Source organism: Cystoisospora suis (genome assembly GCF_002600585.1).
Source record: "Cystoisospora suis strain Wien I chromosome Unknown contig_2168, whole genome shotgun sequence".
NCBI classification, from domain to species: Eukaryota; Apicomplexa; class Conoidasida; order Eucoccidiorida; family Sarcocystidae; genus Cystoisospora; species Cystoisospora suis.
Genome location: NW_027154967.1, coordinates 19,859 through 36,857, shown reverse-complemented (window position 1 = coordinate 36,857; position 16,999 = coordinate 19,859). Strand labels below are relative to the sequence as shown.

General features: G+C 44.5%; 1 protein-coding gene across 1 annotated transcript in view; it reads left to right on the top strand.

Annotated features, from left to right (window-relative positions):
- The first annotated feature begins 1,903 nt into the window (after positions 1-1,903).
- CSUI_004615 (uncharacterized protein) overlaps positions 1,904-16,999 on the top strand; it is a 20,773-nt gene continuing 5,677 nt past the window's right edge. The window contains exons 1-7 of the mRNA XM_068064803.1: positions 1,904-3,455; positions 4,715-12,221; positions 12,807-12,958; positions 13,770-13,860; positions 14,547-14,734; positions 15,507-15,996; positions 16,527-16,809. Of these exons, the coding sequence (XP_067923223.1) occupies positions 5,815-12,221; positions 12,807-12,958; positions 13,770-13,860; positions 14,547-14,734; positions 15,507-15,996; positions 16,527-16,809 (7,611 nt within the window). The 5' untranslated portion in view covers positions 1,904-3,455; positions 4,715-5,814. The remainder of the gene's footprint in view (positions 3,456-4,714; positions 12,222-12,806; positions 12,959-13,769; positions 13,861-14,546; positions 14,735-15,506; positions 15,997-16,526; positions 16,810-16,999) is intronic.

Here is a 16,999-nt window from a genome sequence, read left to right as displayed (position 1 = left end):
CGTACGCACTTTCTGACCCCCACTGGAGGGACAGAAGTGAACAGGTGTGATTCTCAAGAAAACAACTTAGTCAGAAATCCTAGTCTTTCGCACTCCATAAGGGGGGATGGACTAGCACTGTGAACGGCGACAGAAGGACGAGTACTAGAAGCCGTATGGCTATCTGTACTCGTGTCGCCCGAGGAAGGGATACTGTGAAACTCCTGCCATCACTCTCCTCCTTAGCTGACTCTTAATGTACCTGTTGCGTGCCAGAGCGTGTTTTTTCCCGCCGTATCACAGCCATTGCCTGTTTGCACACGTCAGCCGATGGCTATAGGGGAAGGTGTTATCACATTTTGGCCTACGCACGCGCGACTGAGAACGCCACTCTTGATGACCACATGTATCTCTCAGATGCTTTACTGCTGGAGCAGACGGGGAGTCAAGGCCCCGTCTTCCTGGGGGGGGAAAAGAGGTCTAACACTGCTTAGAGATATCTACCAGGAGTCGGGTTCAGATGGCTGCGCGCGGAACTTCACGCCTTCTTCCCTCTCCGACCAGTCTGACCATTGTATCGCCCACGCTTTACAGTGCCTTCCCATCATTATTGTCCATAATCTAACAGCTCAACTGCTGTCAGGTTTCTTTGGATCTACCGCTGCCACCGGGAAACAGGTTTAGAACCTGCCAGCCGTAGCTCCCAACGAACTTGAAGCACGAGGAGATGTCGACCAAGCCAGGGCGGCAATTATTGAGTTGTGCGGTGACGAGAACTGAAAATGGTAGTTAGTTTGGTAGGATCCTCCGTATTGTGCGGTGCCGGTGCACGCTTAGCTAGGTGGCATAGGTGGCCCGGTTTAGAATGGAAAACCTCGACCTTGTCCAGTCCTCTTTACTCTCACTTTGTTGTTGCTCCCCGCTGGTTCCTTCTTACCACCGAACGGCTGACGATCTGACAGAGCCGCTGTTGTTCAGCGCGCTCAGAGAGAGCATCAGAGGTGAAGTAGAAGGGCAGACAAAGGCAGATAGTCGCTTCATCCGTGATACGTGCTCATATATCCTGTCTTCGGAGTCGCGCTGGCGGAAGAAGACAAACCGAAGCGGACGCGGGAGAAGAGACATGGGGGGAGGTATAGATGAGAGAAGGCCTTTCACGACCGCAGGAAAAGATTGCCGTCGTGACGAGAAGGCAACACGGAGAACATTTCACGATGTTTGGAAAGAAAGATTTGCAACCGATCTGAAAGGCACGAAAAGGACTAATTCTGTCGTCTTATCCTGGCGGTGATACTCGAGTTGCTCGCTGGCTGACCTCTCCCTCTTTGTCCGCCCTTCCCGATTCTACCTGTCCCCTAAACTTGTTTTCTTCTGCACCGCCTCACCCTCCTGCTTAAGTTGGGCCTAAAAAGACATCGCCCGAACCTTGTTTTGCTATTTGTCCGCCCTCCCATCAAAGGAATGCGAGTATTTGGCCGTGCTTCCCGGAGGCGCGCGATGTTGACGTGCCACGGTGGATTCGAAGGATAGCATGACCATCACTAACAGGTAAGGCCATCTTTTCCGGTTCTGCTGTCTCTTTTTCGCTATCGCAGCCGGCCTCTTTCTCTACCTTTCTCTTTCGAAATAACACTGCACTAGACACGCGACCGGTAAGGGAATAGCATCGGAAATAAGCTGGAGAGGCAAAAGTAAAGACCTTCGCTCCTCTGACCAGACCGTTAAAATAGTTCTCCACTTGGTTCCGTGTAGATCACCGCTGAACAGATGATTCCGTTCGAGTTGAATAGCCATGGGAATCTTCGCAGCTAACGAGCCATCTTCCGTCGTGCTGACACGGGAAGATCATCCACGGCCCCGAAACAGCCAGCGAGCAACTCGAGTATCACCGCCAGGATAAGACGACAGAATTAGTCCTTTTCGTGCCTTTCAGATCGGTTGCAATTCTTTCTTTCCAAACATCGTGAAATGTTCTCCGTGTTACCTTCTCGTCACGACGGCAATTTTTTCCTGGGGTCGTGAAAGGCCTTCTCTCATCTATACCTCCCCCCATGTCTCTTCTCCCGCGTCCGCTTCGGTTTGTCTTCTTCCGCCAGCGCAGTCGCACGGTTCCGGCGTTTCCCTTTTCTGTCTTTCCTTCTTGCTGTCGGCACCGTCCAGCTAGCTTTCGTTTTCCGTCACAACTCTTGCCTTGAAGAGAATTCCGGAAAAGCAAGGTAGCAGACACGAGGGATGCGAGCGAACCAAGCTGCTGATCCTACTGTGCCGGGGACGGTGCTGCAGCTAGCTACATAGCTCTCCTCTTTTTTACCTTACTTCTTTGGTTTGTGACAGTGCTTTTTTATGCTAGACCTGCCGTCTCTCCATATACACCTCTTCCCCACCACTTCGAGGGAAAACAAGGACTAGGAAGAAAGCTGTTTCGACAAAAGGGGAGACCTCCTCACTCCACTCGCTCACCTGGGAGGGAACGAGAGAGAGCCATAGATGGTGCTTTTGATGTGTTGCCGCCTTTGCTTGAAATTGACTCAAATTCGCTCTTGAGTTGTACGCTTGTGTAGAAGAATTGTGTCTATCTCTATGCTACTCTCCAATGTCGTGGGAAGCGCGTTTATTTGCATCCATCCTTCCAACCGTCACAGCAACATCCGTCACCACCGACCACCTGTTCTGCCAGCTGTTGTTGTTGGCCGAAAAAAACCGACCGAGTGTGATTGGAAGGGCATGACCATGTTGACAATGATTCGGATTCAATAAGCTTACTTCGATATTTTGATAGGATACACCAAGTCTTGTCAAAAAGTTTCTCTATACTGGTTCTTCCAGCCGTCGTTGTGGTGGTGGTTGTTTCCAAGTCCAAGTGACGAGACGCGGAAGAACAGAGCTGCTGCTGTGCTGCGACTTTTTCTTCCGGGCGAAGGCATCTCCCTTTTCCGACGCTCTATCTGCTTTCCCTGTACTTCTTCTGCTTTCTTTGCCTCTTTTTTCGGTGTGACCTGTCTGTCATCTCCATTGATCGTGTCTTCTGCAATTAATGATGTGTTTTTAACCGTCTGTATGGTCGCTCCCTTCTTCATCCATCATCCATCTAGATTCGAACGCGTTTGTCTCCCGTCCTTCCGCGGCTTCCGTCTTTTCTTGGCGGTGGGGGGGCAGCGAGTCCTGAACTGAGAAGCAGATCTCTCTTTTTGCGTTCGATCACACCAGTGCGTTGACATATCGACATGATAGATGAAGTTTCGAAGATCTATTGATTCCTTTGTCCGTCAAAAACAGACGACTGCAGGGCGTGGTGGCGGTCCTCTTTTTCTGGCTTCTCCTTCGCCCGCCGTCTCGTCGCACGGTCGATCCTCCGCGACTGCGGACGCAAGTGCGAAGATTGGCGCCTGCCAGACATCTTTTCATCATTACCGTTAGCATCGACGAAGCTGGTGGATCTTCGAATTCGTTTCTCCTTTTTCCGCGTTATTTCTCAGGTGAGTCTTTCTCGTCTTCTTTCTTTGGTGAAGACTGGATTCAAGTTCGTGATAGCTTTTTTTCACTCGTCTTCTTTCTTTCTTATCTGTCTCCACAGCTATTGGCTTGCTTCTACCTTGCGTTTCAATGTTTCACGTAGGGACTGTCTCTTTGGATGTTTACGCAACTCTCTCCATTTCTCTTTCTTTCTTCTTTCTCCCTCCTCCACCTCCTTCTCATTTCTTCATTTCTTTCTTTCCTATTTATTCTAATGGAGATTTGTTTGGACGGAAGAGATAGATCGATAGACAGGAAGGGATTTTGAGAACAGATAGATGAACAGGCACATTGATAGGTATATAGATAGATAGGGAGGTTAAGAGGTGAAGATGGATGTGTTTACCGTGTTGGCCGTGATTTTTCTCAGACCCAAACACATGGAGATCGAAGAGATGCAGAAGAAATCGTTCAATTGCAGCAGGCAATGAGATGTTTGTTCGTTAGACAGAATTGTTTTTTTCTCATTTCTCGCCCTCTTTTCTTTCCGGGGTTGTTTCTTTCTTCTCATGTAGAGGAAGAAAGGAAGAAAAAGACGCTTTCTATGTTGTCGAGGTGTACGTTCAGGTTCAATGATAGCGACCGACCGATCAATTTCTTCAGGTCTTCTAGATTTGTCTGTTTAACGTGTTTGTTTCCGTCCCATTTCTCATTTGTTTCTTGGTTGGTTAGTTTTCTTTTTTTTCGTTCTTCTGTCTTGTTTCTTTCTTTCGTACTGACGGTGTTGGTCTTTTCTTTTCGCTTCTCATATCGTTCAATACCCTACATTATTACATCCTTTATCTTCTTGGCTTTCTTTCTCATTCCATCACAGTAGCAGGCGACTGGCGTGAAGGTGTCCAATTGCAAGAGAAGCTTGTTTTCTTCTTTCTCGTTCCGTCGCTCTTTGTTGCGCTTCTGTTGTGCTACTTCTTTCCTCTCTATTCTCTTTCTTTCTTTCTTTCTTTCTTCGTTCTCTCCTTCGGAGATCTTTCTACGGTCTCCGTTTGTAGCCCGTTAACTCTTCCCGTCGTTGTTTGTTTGTTCGTCACGTCGGCGTTTTGTTTTCTTTCCTTCTTTCTTCTCTCGTGAGCTATTAGAGAAGATGTCAGAACAACAGGTATAGAAGGAGAGTGTTTCAGCGGTTTGTGATTTCTCAGTGTGAAAGAGAGAGGGAGATGCGATCTATCCGTCTTTTTCAATGTTTTCTTCTTTTTCTTTTTCTTCTTAATGAACTATACAGATTGATTCCTTTCCGGCGCCGTCATCTCAGTCCTTCTTCTCAAGCCTAGGGTGTTCCGCTTCTGTCGACTCCTCTCTCATTCATGAAGACGATGAAGAAGCTGGATGTATCTTAGAATGAAAGAAGCGATAGAGACGAAATTTGCTCGTTGATCGTTTCTCTCCTCGATGTTCATAAAGTTAACCTTTTTTTTCCGTTATTTTCCTCTTCTTCTTCCGCTACTGCCGGATACGTGAAGAACCTTCATTGTCTTATTTCTCGTCTCCTTGCCTTTCTCTCGTCTAACCAGAACAAAAGACATTCATCACAAGCATCTTCAATGTTTGTTTCTGATGTATGATTCAAGATCCGAGAGAAGACTGAGAGAGACTAGCTATTCACTCAAGATAGGGGAGGTGTATGTACACTCAGATGATCATGATACATCTTGTTGGAGAGTTGAAGAGGAAGTGTTTGTCCGTCTCGCGTTTTTGTTTCTTTTTTATGTCTTATCATCTGTCTTCAATTAGGATGAACTGAATCAGCTTAAGTATTCCGTTCCGTGATTTTTGGCTTTCCTGTCCTTTTCTTTCTTTTCTTTTCAAGTCCTCGTCAATCATTCTATGTCTTCATGCCTTGGTTTTCTTTCTATACATAGCCAAGAAATTTGTTTGGTGATCTGAAGAGATGATCTTTTCTATCTCTCTTCTCTCTCTTATTAACGAGAAAGAGACAGTTTCCTGGTGATCTGCTCTCCGCTATCACCGTTCTCTTTCTTTCTTTCTTTGTCTGAAGAGAGAAGGAGATAGGAATCAAAAAGTCGATGATGGAGGTCATCCTTCTTTCTTAAGGAGGAGGAGAAGAACAAAGCAAAGAGTTGAACTGGTTTGTTGCAAGCTTTCTTGAGAGGTCTTCGTTCTTCCTTCTTCATTTTCTTTCTCTGTGAGAAAGAGAAGAAACCTTAAACCCATCTTCTTATATCTTCCAAGGTATATACCCTCCCCTCTGTTTCTTACTCTTGTTCACAAAGCAAATAAAGAGGGCGACCACCCCCAAGAAAAGGAGAGAGAAGGAGAGAGGCCCGAGGCTGCTGTGTCTTTATCTCAAGTCTGTTTCAAAGCATGAAGGGAAGAAGAGACCAAGCAGAAGAAGGCGAAGAAGATGTCACAGCCCTTGAAGACCAAAATAGCCTATCCTCTCTTGAAGGAGAGAAAGATGAATCAGCTTCCATGTCCTTTTGTGACGCTGAAATGCTTTCTTCTTCTTCATCTTCATCTTCTTCTTTCGTAGGATCGACAACAGCATCTCATTCCTCTCATAGCAATTCGTTAGCAGGTATTGTAGCGTCACCTTCTTTATCTTCATCCTCTTCATCTACGGTCATGATGTCTTCTCTCCCTGTGGCCTCTCTTTCAAACAGATCAACAGGTTTCTCTTCCTCTTCTTCACCATGTGAAGTTCAGAGAGGTTATTCAGAGATGTCTCCATCATTATCATCTTCCTCTTCTATTGCGGCATCCACAGCATCTGTCTCCTTTGATGCGAATAGAAGAAGATGCAGTTCGTCTATCGATCTGTTAAGTTATGAAAGATCCTCAACTCCTATGGCTCTGTCCGTCAACAGAAAATCTCTTCTTGAGATACATGGGGAGGAGAGCAGCATGAACAGAGAAACTGATGCGGGGGAGACTTCAGTGATGACTGAGAGAGAAGGCAATGAAGTTGAAGAAGATGAAGAAAGTAGAGGAAGAAAGAGAGAAAAGGTGTCTTCTTCTCTCTCTTCTCTACGTTTTCCTTTGACATCTCCTTCATTCGCTTCACATCTCGAGCCTTACGGAGATGACAATAGAGAGAAAGAAGTCGAAAAGTTGTCTCTTTCGTCCCATCATGATCGATCTCGAAATGAAGAAGTAGAAAACGACGACAGATTCAGGAACCTATTTCAAGGATCTCAGTCCGCCCATCTCGGGTCGTTTTCTCCATCTCCGTCTTCTTCCTTTTCTCTCTCCTTAAATGAAAGAGAAGTGAGTGATTTCCCCAGTATGAGAGTTGATATCTTGAGGAGGTATGGTCGGGATGAAGAAGAGAGTGAGGGAAGAGTTCAAGAACAAGAGGGGCTTCCATGGAATTATAGCAGCTCATCTTCTTTTCCTGTACTTCCTTCGCTATCTTCTTCTTCTTCGGCGTTTCTTTCTCTTCCTTCTTCCCCTGCATGTTGTTCTCGCCTAACATCCTTGTCTTCGTTCTCGTCATCATCTTCATCTTGTCCTTCTTCTTTCTTAGGGGGAGGAGCGTTTGGATTGTCTTCGGCCTCTTTTGATATATCTCAGAACACCCACACTCCAAGAAGGGAGAAGGAGTGTCGAAGAAGAAGGAGAAGATATGAAAGACTTCGACGAGGAGGAAGAGGAGCAGAAGAAGAAAGAAAAGAACAGACTCCGGATATCAAGTGGAGAAAGAACATGAGAGAAGATATAGACTCGAGAATTCACCTAGCTGGGCTGATCTTCTCTTCGGAGGATAGAAAAGAAGAGAAGAAAGGAAAAGAAGAAGAAGAGAAAGAGGGAGAAGAAGAGAGTCATTGGGAGTCTTCTTCTCTTCTTTATTCTCCTTTGTCGTCTTCTTGTTGTTCTTCGTATGGTGAGATGCATGATAGGAGGGGATTGCGTGGAATGGATTCTCGTTCAAAGAAAGAGAGTCTATTAATTTCCACAACAGACTCGCCCCCGAGAAAGAAACATCTACCTGAGAAGGTTCTTGAAGAAGAAAGAGATCTCTTCGAGAGAGAAAGAAGAAAAGAAGAAGAAAGACACCAGGGGGCGTTCTCTTCGTACGGGTCATTGTTGTCACATCCATCTCCTCCTCTGCATCCTGATTCGTTTGATGGAGATGTAGATCACCCAACGACGTCTGTCATGTCTTCTTCTTCTTCTTCCTCTTATTTCTCTTTACCTGAGACCTTCTCTCTATGTGGTAAAACTCAGTCTCTTCTTGCATCTCCGCGACACAGACAGACAGAAGATAGAAATGAATCTGCAGAAGTATTTCATTCCTCGGATCTTCCCTTGTCTTCTTCCTGTTCATTATCTTCTTCTTCTATCGATGTGACACCTCATAGAAGCAGCGAAGCGACTCCAGGGAGATCTCGATGGGGAGGTGACCCTGTCACTACGCCTTCAAGGATGGATACAGGGGAAGAAAGAACATGTTCTTCACATCCTGGAAGTCGATTGTCTTCTTTTCTTTCTTCTTTCGGAGAGTTTGAGTGCTGTCTCCATCCGTCGCCCGCGATAGAGACTTCATGCAGAGAAGAAGATAAGAGTGAGAGGAACACGAGTCTTTCATCAGGAGGCTCTCGGTTTAGGCATCAGATAGAAACGATGGAAACACCGGTAGTTCGGAGAAGTCTAGGGGGAGGAAAGGAAGGGAAGAGAGGTAAAGGAGATCCATCGAACTTCTCTTCATCTTCTTCGGGTTTTCTTTCTTCTCCATCTTATTCTTCTATTACCACAGCTTCTACAGCAACATCATCTCCTTATTCGATACATGTGAATCCGCCACCGGAGATGTATCTTCTTCCACGTAGAAGAGAGGAAGAAGAAGATGGTTCTTCTTTTTCATCATCTTCGACGTCAAGACAGATCTTACGTGATAAGAGTAACGGGAGTAAGAATGAAGTGCAGGAAAGTCGGCGATGGAGAGGAGAGAGATTACCTCCATGGGCTATGCAGCCGCGGGCTCATTTGACAAAAGAGAAGAAGAAGATACCCAGAAGTAGTGAGCCAGAAGTAGAAGAAGAAGATAACGTCACAGAAGGAAACGATGATGTCTTTCAAGGAAAAAGAGAGAGAAGTTCAAAGAGAAGACTAAGAGAAGAAGGCGAGAGGACGTATGAAACCTCTTCATCATATATCTCTTCATCTAGTTGTATGGCCCCTAGAGATATGGTACATCTGCCTCTGTCATCTTCCATCTTTCTTTCTTCCTGTGCCCGAGTTCATCCATCATCAAAGACACCGACTTCTCTTCCACGATCGATATCTGATTCAGGAGATCTGAAGGAGGGGAGGAGATTTCATCATATATCTGCTTCTTCTTTGCTTTCCTCTCCTTCTCCCCTTGTCCGTAGCTCATCATCTGCCTCATCACCTCCTTCACAGATGGCAGTCTCTTCGGTCGACTTCGCAGGAGAAAGAGAAGAAGTAGATGTAGAAAGAAGCCGAAGAGGAAGCAGGAGCAAAGAAGAAAGACGAGACAGGAGACGGAGAAATGATGACGAAGAAACAGAAGAAGAGATGACGATAGAAACAGGTGCAAGAGGAAGAGAAGATTCGATAGATGGGACCGTAAACGAGAGAAGAAGAGATAGAAGAGGAAGAAAAGGACACCGCACATCTTATCTTCATCTTCCTCCTTCATCTGTCCACAGAGAAGAAGAAAATACGGTTCTTTGTCAGGACAGTTCATCGGGGTCTTCACTGGGAGAAGATGACTGTTCTCTCCGTCGGAATAGCAGTCTTCACAACACAAGCTCAAACGAACTCTCTTTCCTCCTTTCTTCCTCTTCTTCGGTCGGCGGAGCTGATCAACATTATCATGGACGCGAGATACATCAAGGCTATCTCTCAAGTGATATGATAGGCACCCCAAGAAGAGGCAGTTTAAACTTTCTTTCTTCTTCTTCGTCGTCTTCTTCATCCTCTTCTTCTTCAACATCGGATCTGGGTTTCTCATCCTCTTGTCTGTCTTCTCCTGTCTTCTCTGCATTTGGTAGGCTGATGCCAGGAGACTGCGAAGATCTTCATGCGAAAACACAAAGTGAAGGAGGGGGCAGAGGAGATTCTTCTTCTTCTTCGAGGAATTCTTCTTATCATCTTTATAGTGGTGGTCAGCATCATCAGAATACGCCATCGCTTGGTCAGGAGTTCAAGAAGTTTCTGATGAAGAAGAAAAGAATTTCTCGAAAGGAGACAGCAGGCGAAACCAACTGTGCCATGTTGTCTCCTTCACATACACCTCCAAAACGGTCCGACGAAGATGAAGAGAGACAACATTCCTCTTCTCAAGAGGAGGAGTGTTGTCTTTCTTCATCTTCGTCTTCTCCTTCTTTCTTCTCTTCTTCTTATCGTGATGATGTACATGATGGTCGAGATGGACGGGATATCGTTCAGGCAAGAGACGCGAGAAAAGAAGAACAGATGAAGAAGAACGACACCAACAGGCAACGGTCAGTGTTATCATCTACTTTTTCTTCTTCTTTGAAGAGTCTAAGTATAGAAATACCTTCCCATAGCCGCCTTGATTCCTTTCTCAACGCCTCAACAGGAGATCGTTATTCATCTTCTTCATCGTCAGAGTCGATTGTCTCTTCTTCCTCGGCATCAGCATCGAGACTTGTTGGAGATGGAGAAGGGGCTGGTAAGAGATCTCGCGTTAATCATCATACGTATATGACCGACGTAGATCGATATGGCTATCATCATGATCATCCCTCTCATTTCTCATCTTCTGTTCATGGAGGTCATCTTCCCTTGGGATCTTCCGAGATGACGGGCAGCAGGAGCAGCAGCAGCTCAAGGAAGGAAGATGCTGACAAGGAAGAAGTAAAGGAAGAAGAGGCCGTCCATCCTCAGCCAGAAGGAGAAGAAGAAGAAGGACAAGGAGAACATGTGGGAGAAGAGAAGGGTGGGCATTTGTTGACGGAGTCTTCAGCAACTTTGTCCTCTTCGTGTTCTCCGTTGTTTTCTATTACACCGAGCTTCATAGATAATCTTCTCAAGGATGATGACGAAGAAGAAGAGCAGCACCACCGCCACCGTCCAGCTCGTTCGACAGAGGAGAGAAGAGAGAATCTACTTGTTTCTTCTTCTTCGTCTTCTTTTCCATCTGACTTGCGTGCATGTTCGATGACACCTCGTTCAAGAAGTTTGATGCTTGAAACATGGCGAGACGGGGAAAGCGGAGAAGATCCTAATTCCTCGATGATGTTGAAGAGCTGTGAAGATCGACAGAAGAAGAAGACACCTTCTCGTCGTGAAGGAGGAGACAGACAAGAAGAGGAGGGAAACAGACAACAAGCAGAACAAGGACAGCAAATAGCGACGCTGTCCACAACATCTTCATCTTCTTCTTCTTCTCGTCTGTTTTCTTCTTTGTTTTCTTCGTATTCTTCATCATCGATATGGTTGAAGGGCGTTCGTATCGTTCCTCGAGGAAGCACTAGAAGTTCCACAGCAACGAATCACTTGACGAATAATACAGATGGCAGTGTATCTCATGATGTGCACTCCTCTCTAGGAACAACATCTTCTTCGTCGTCTTCTTCATCACGGTCTTATCAGAATGCTTTGAATAGAGACATTTCTTTTTCTTTCTTGAGTGCGAGACCGTCACGTCTTTTAGCATGGGAAAGATCGATACAATTATATCAAGCGGAGGGATGGAAACAAATCTCATCAGAAGATCTCATTGTTCGTCTCTGCTCTTTTCTTGAAGCGAAAGATCTCATGCACTTAGCATCGACATGTCGACAATCGCGACACTTCGTGATGCAATGGAAAGTCTGGAGAAACCTATGTATAGGGGTATGGGGGTGGCAAGGAAGAAGAGAACAGAGACGATCGTCAAAATCGAGAAGAGGAAGAAAAGGGAAAGAAAAAGAAGAACAACAGGGAGGAGGAGAAGATTTACTCGAAGATGACGAAGATCTCCTAGAAACGGAGAAAGAATCACACCAAATAGATGAAGAAGAGGAAGTTGTCATGACTAGCGATGATTTGGATAGGGATGAAACGACTTTGAAGAAGAAGAGTGAGGCGGCTGCTAAAGAAGATATCAAGATGCCAGAAGAAGGAGAAGAAGGAAAGAAAGAAGATCTTGGAGAGAAGAGTCTCCGAGATAACCAGGATAAACTGAAGATAGAGAAGCGCTTTCGTGCCGCTGTATGGAAATCTTTGACTCTGAATGAAGATGAAGAAGAAGAAGAAATCGAGAAGACGCTTCGTCAAGGAGTTTCTCCCCGGAATACACCTCATTCTCTTCTCCCACATCCACCATCTGATAGATCTCTTGTACACAAAGAGAAAGATGAGATGAAAACGGGAAGGAACACAGACAATGAAGAAGAAGAGGAGGAGGAAAGACAAAGAAAGACGCGTGACCTCTTGGTAGGAAAAGAGAAGAGGAATAAGGAATATCGGAAGAATAAGAAGAAGACGTGCCTATTTTGGATGAATGGTGAAGCCTATAACCGTGACTACTATCGATTGTATCGAGACGGAAATGGCTGGTTCCCACAAACACAATCGACGTATGGAGGTCGTCAAGGGACCATGGACGATAAGAGAAAGGTAGACGAGGAGAAAGAGGAAGAAGAGAGAATGGCTATGGAGAAGAATCAGAAATGTCTAGGAGTAGGAAGAAGAGACATGTGTGATGCTATACAAACTCATCCAAGATACGATCGACCCAAGTTCAGGACGGCCAAAATGCAATTGAATCCTTCTCTATGTAATTCCATGGATCTAAGGTATGTCCATCACATACATATCTATACCCACATATATACATATGAATATGTAGATATATATGCATGAGTTCTATGCTCCAGTGTATGGATAGATAGGTAGAAAAGGGGGTAAAGAGGTAGCTGATTCAATACGTCATAGGAACGGTTTCACATGCATCTCAATGCAGTGGTCCTTGTATATCTGTCTATCTATTCATCTATCTATCTATAAGTATGGTATATTCTTGTTTGTGTTTCTTTCTCTATCTTTCTTTGAGTAGTTGATGGAAATTGCCTCTCAGTCATTCTATCGATGGTGGTCGATACGTCAAGGGTGGTGCTTCAGAATGAATGTTCATATCGAGACACACCTCTTTCTTTCATACATACATGGAGATAAACCTATGTGTCTCATAGAAGTCTATCTAAGACATTCAGGTGTATCTTGTATGTATATTTTATCCCTGCAACTACGTGTCTCTGTTTGCGTGCCTTTGTCTCAATTGAGTCTTCCCTCCTTACTGGAGGGAGATGCTTGGATGAAGTTTACGTAAGATTGATAGCACTTTTTCTCTTCTTTTTTGCCCTTCTTTCTTTCTTTCTCAGGGAAGATGACAAAGAAATTTTGGTAGCAAGTGAAGGTTTAGCATTATCCCCTGGGGGAGAGCGTTCGTCTTATATTCGGGTTATCAATCGAGAGACCTTAGAGGTTACATACGAACAAAAAATCGCCACCCGTAGTCTCAACTGCCTTGATAGTAAGTCTAACCCCTCATCTTCCTTTCGAAGAGATACACATACTGGCTCATACGTACAAATATACATGACAAGTCTATTCAGATTTTCGCATGGGAATTCATACTCCCCACTATATATATGTCTTTATAGGAAGGTATGTACGTATGTTTGTTCATGCTTCTGTCTATGTATCTATCTATCTGTCCATCTTGTAGGGCCTTGTAGATATGATGTATAGGAGTGTATGTATGTGTGTACATCTGTATGTTGTGTTGTATGTATGCCACACAAGGCGAATGACTTTCCCCTCATGAGTGTGTCTGTCCCTCCACTACAACAACATGATTGAAGAAAGAGGGATGTTTGGGGTGTTTCTTTCTGTCATCGTCGTTTTCATCGATTTTCCTTGTTATGTTCGATCATGCTTTTCTTTTTATCCCCCTTCACTTTGTCCTAGTTATCTTTGCCTTGAGCTCTGTGTCTCTTTTCTTCACGGTGCTTGGATCAAAAGACTCGCCTTACTACGGTGTGGGAGACGGGGAAGTCTTATACATAGGTGTATGTACACACACGTACATATATACGAATCGATAGATATAGAGATAGATAGAACTTCATGTATAGAGATGTATAGATGGGTTTGCACGTAGTATCTTCTTACTCGTATGTCAGCGGAGGTCCAGTCTCTTTGTATTGATCGATGTATACAAGTGCTTTGGTGAAGAAGTGTTAGCCCTCTACTGAGAGAATAAAGAAGAAGAAGAATTCACTTGGTTTCCTAGGGGAGGACATCGACCTCTGTTCTCTTTTCTTGTTGTGTTTGTTCCTCAGTCTGCCCTGAGGTGTATGCATGCGGGGATGATAATGGAATGATACGGCTCTTCAGTCGCAAGTCTCATAAACTTCTCCACCGATATAGCAGGTAAGGACAAAAAGAGCTCTGAAATGAAGAAGAAAAAGACGACGCGTTGTTTCTCTCTCGACATCGAATGCGTTGGGGGGTGGGGAGAGCACGTAGGTGTATAGGATTTCGCACGGATGTTTTGCTTTAAAGTGTCGGAGTATGTATCCTGGTGAGTAAGTAGTATTGTATGAGGTGCGTGTTTGAGGTGTAGTTACACTTGTGCGCCTGTTGTGGGGGATAAATCAGGCAAAGTCTTTGGCAGCATGCACGCTGCCCCTCCCAGGCTTGTTGAGATCTTATCAAGAGGGGTAGGCAGATACGTTCGAGTGATGATGGGAAAGATCTCTTTCCTGTGTTGTCTTCTCTTGATCGATCGTCGTCATCTCACAAGTTCTCCTCATGTAGAGCCTCATGGGATGTAGAACGTTTTTTTTCTTTCACATGCATCTAAACACATATCTGTGCTGGGGTGTATATACACCTCACAGAAACGCTCCTCTTCTGCTTGAAGACCCTTTCACCTCGTAAATACATTAGCTATTACTTACACCTGTAGTACTCTCTTCGTTTCTTTTCTTTCTTTTGCTTTCTGTCCTCTATTTCGTCGCCCCTTGTCTTTTCATTTTCTTTCTTCTTTCTCTCGTTTCTTCTCGTTTCATTGCCTTTCTTGTGTTGGCTTTTGTGTCTTTGTTTGCTTTTTCTAGTGTGGGAGTGGTGAATATGATGGCCATGTATGGTCTCGGGCCATCTCAGGAGGTGAATGATCTTCGTATCTGTCGACGGGAGCATCGAATCATCTCTGTCAGGACAGCTAGCCGATATCCCGCTGGTCTCGAGATTGTCGATCTTCATACAGGAAAAGCAGATGCTATTACACCTGAGAAAACAAATGGTATGAAGGAGATCATGATGAAAAGGAGAATACAGTCCCCTTGTGTGCACGGACATCTCAAAAGAGGCCCATACAAACATGTCTCTTTCGCCTGTCTCTTGTTTATTCGGAGGTCCATATGATTCTTTCTCTTGTCGGGGGGAGGAGGTAGAGACATAGTAGATAGATCTTTATCGACTTTCTTCTTCCGTCTTATGTATGTTGTATGTCATTCTCTCTGTCTCTGTGTACATCCGTATTCTTTCTGTATACGTACATATGTATATGTACTGTATATCTTAAATATCGATAGCATTTAGAGATCCAGGGTTCCCAGGATACATAGGGGCACCGAAGAACTCGAAGATCGACTTCTTCATGGTCCGTCCAGATCTCCTCTGTCCTATCTATATTTCAAGATAGATAGATGCAGGTCATCTAAGCACTGAGAAAGCAAACACGATCTATTCTGTTTCAGGGCCACACCTCACTGGCCCAGATCTTTCTCGTTTGCACTCTGAATGTGTTGGAGTGTAGACAGACAGACAGATAGATAGTTAGATAGATGTCTCATGGACATCTCTCTATATACCCATACGTTTGTGTGTATGTAGGTTCTCTTTACATCCTCCGTATGTATGTGTGTATGCATGTATGTATGTATGTACCTCTATTTATCTGTTTAATGTATCTGTATTCTTATTGATTGTTTGGCCTTTATATCTACTCCTTTCTTTCTTTCTTTTGTTTTTCTGCTTATCTCCTTGACGGTTTTCTTTCTTTCTTTCTTCAGGCAATTGGATTCATGCAGTGGACGTTGAGCAAGATTACCTAGCCGACTTTCCTTCCTTTGGCCCCACAACTTCTTCTTCTCTTTTCTTTGATGCCGATGAAAGAATCGATAGGAGGGGTCTTTTATGCCCTTCAGAAGATCCTCTCTTTAGTCATACCACCCAAGGGAGAGAAGAAAGTTATCGAAGTCACCTCACGTCTACTCCCTTGTCAATGAACTTTGAGAGTTCCTTCTTCTCTTCTTCGTCGTCGATCCCTCCATCATGGAGAGTCAGCAGTGTCTCGAATGTCATAGCCGTAGGCGAAAGCTCAACAGCGGGGTGTTTCTCGCTTCTACAGATGGATTTACGTTGTGCAAGACCTGTGGTTCAAGAGATACGTCAAACAAGAAGAATGCTCTGGCCTCTTAGAGTTCATGGCTATAATGTCTTTGTCAGCTCCGTCTTCGCTGGAAATGAACTCTGCGGAAGAATACGACAGATTGATCTCAGGTATGAGAGACCCAAGTCAACCACGGGCCGAGGTCCTACATGGCTGGGGGTATTAGGCTTGAGAAAAAAGAGAATGAAAGAGATCGACAATCCATCTTGGCTGTCTATCTATCTTCAGTCTGTCCCTATCTCGTTACCTGTCTATCTTCAATCTATCTATTTACCTGTAACGTGTCTATCTTCTATCTTTATCGATCTATCTTCAGTTTGTCTATCTTCAATCTGTCTACCTATCTATTTGTTGTTACCCGTATATAGATTATATCCGGGCATCGTGAGAGCATATGTTTTGTGAAGAAAGATTTTCTTTTTCGCGTCTTTCCTCTTTCTTTTCAACGCGGGTTTGTGATTTTTCTCTCATCGTTTCTATCATGTGGATCTTAGTGTTTCAAGAATGCGATTCTTTTTATATCGTTTCTCGTCTTTTTGATAAGGCAAAATCTTCTCTCTCAGCTCTTATCATCACCATCCCTACTACCTGTTGTTTCTTTCTTAGGTTTGTTTCTTCTTTCTTATGTGTGTGTGTACAGATTTCCTTCCTCTGAAAGTGCATGCGACTATCCTCAGAGACTCAATACTCTCGGTCACCCACCTCAATCTCATACATCTGCTGCTGGGGCAACTGCTGCCTCTCCTTCTTCTGCTGCAAGTCACGGCGTACAAACGGCAAGCCCGAGTAGCTGTGGTGCCGTAGGGGGGGGATACTCTGTATTAGACGGGGGGCTCGGCGGAAGTAAAAAGATCGGGTCTTCATGTATGGTTCATCTCTTACCTTCAAGGAAGGTTGAAGATTTACGAGTCATGGGGGATTATGTAAGCAAGGATCATGTCTTTCTCTCTCTCTTTTTTCCCTCGGATCCATCTCTCTTGGTCCATTCAGATGCACGTGTGTATGTACTATTCATATACATAACAATGGCAAGCTGTACGAAACCGTTATTCTATCGTGTCGTGTAAAGTTTGTCTATCTATCTATCTTCAATCGATCAATCTATCTATCTAT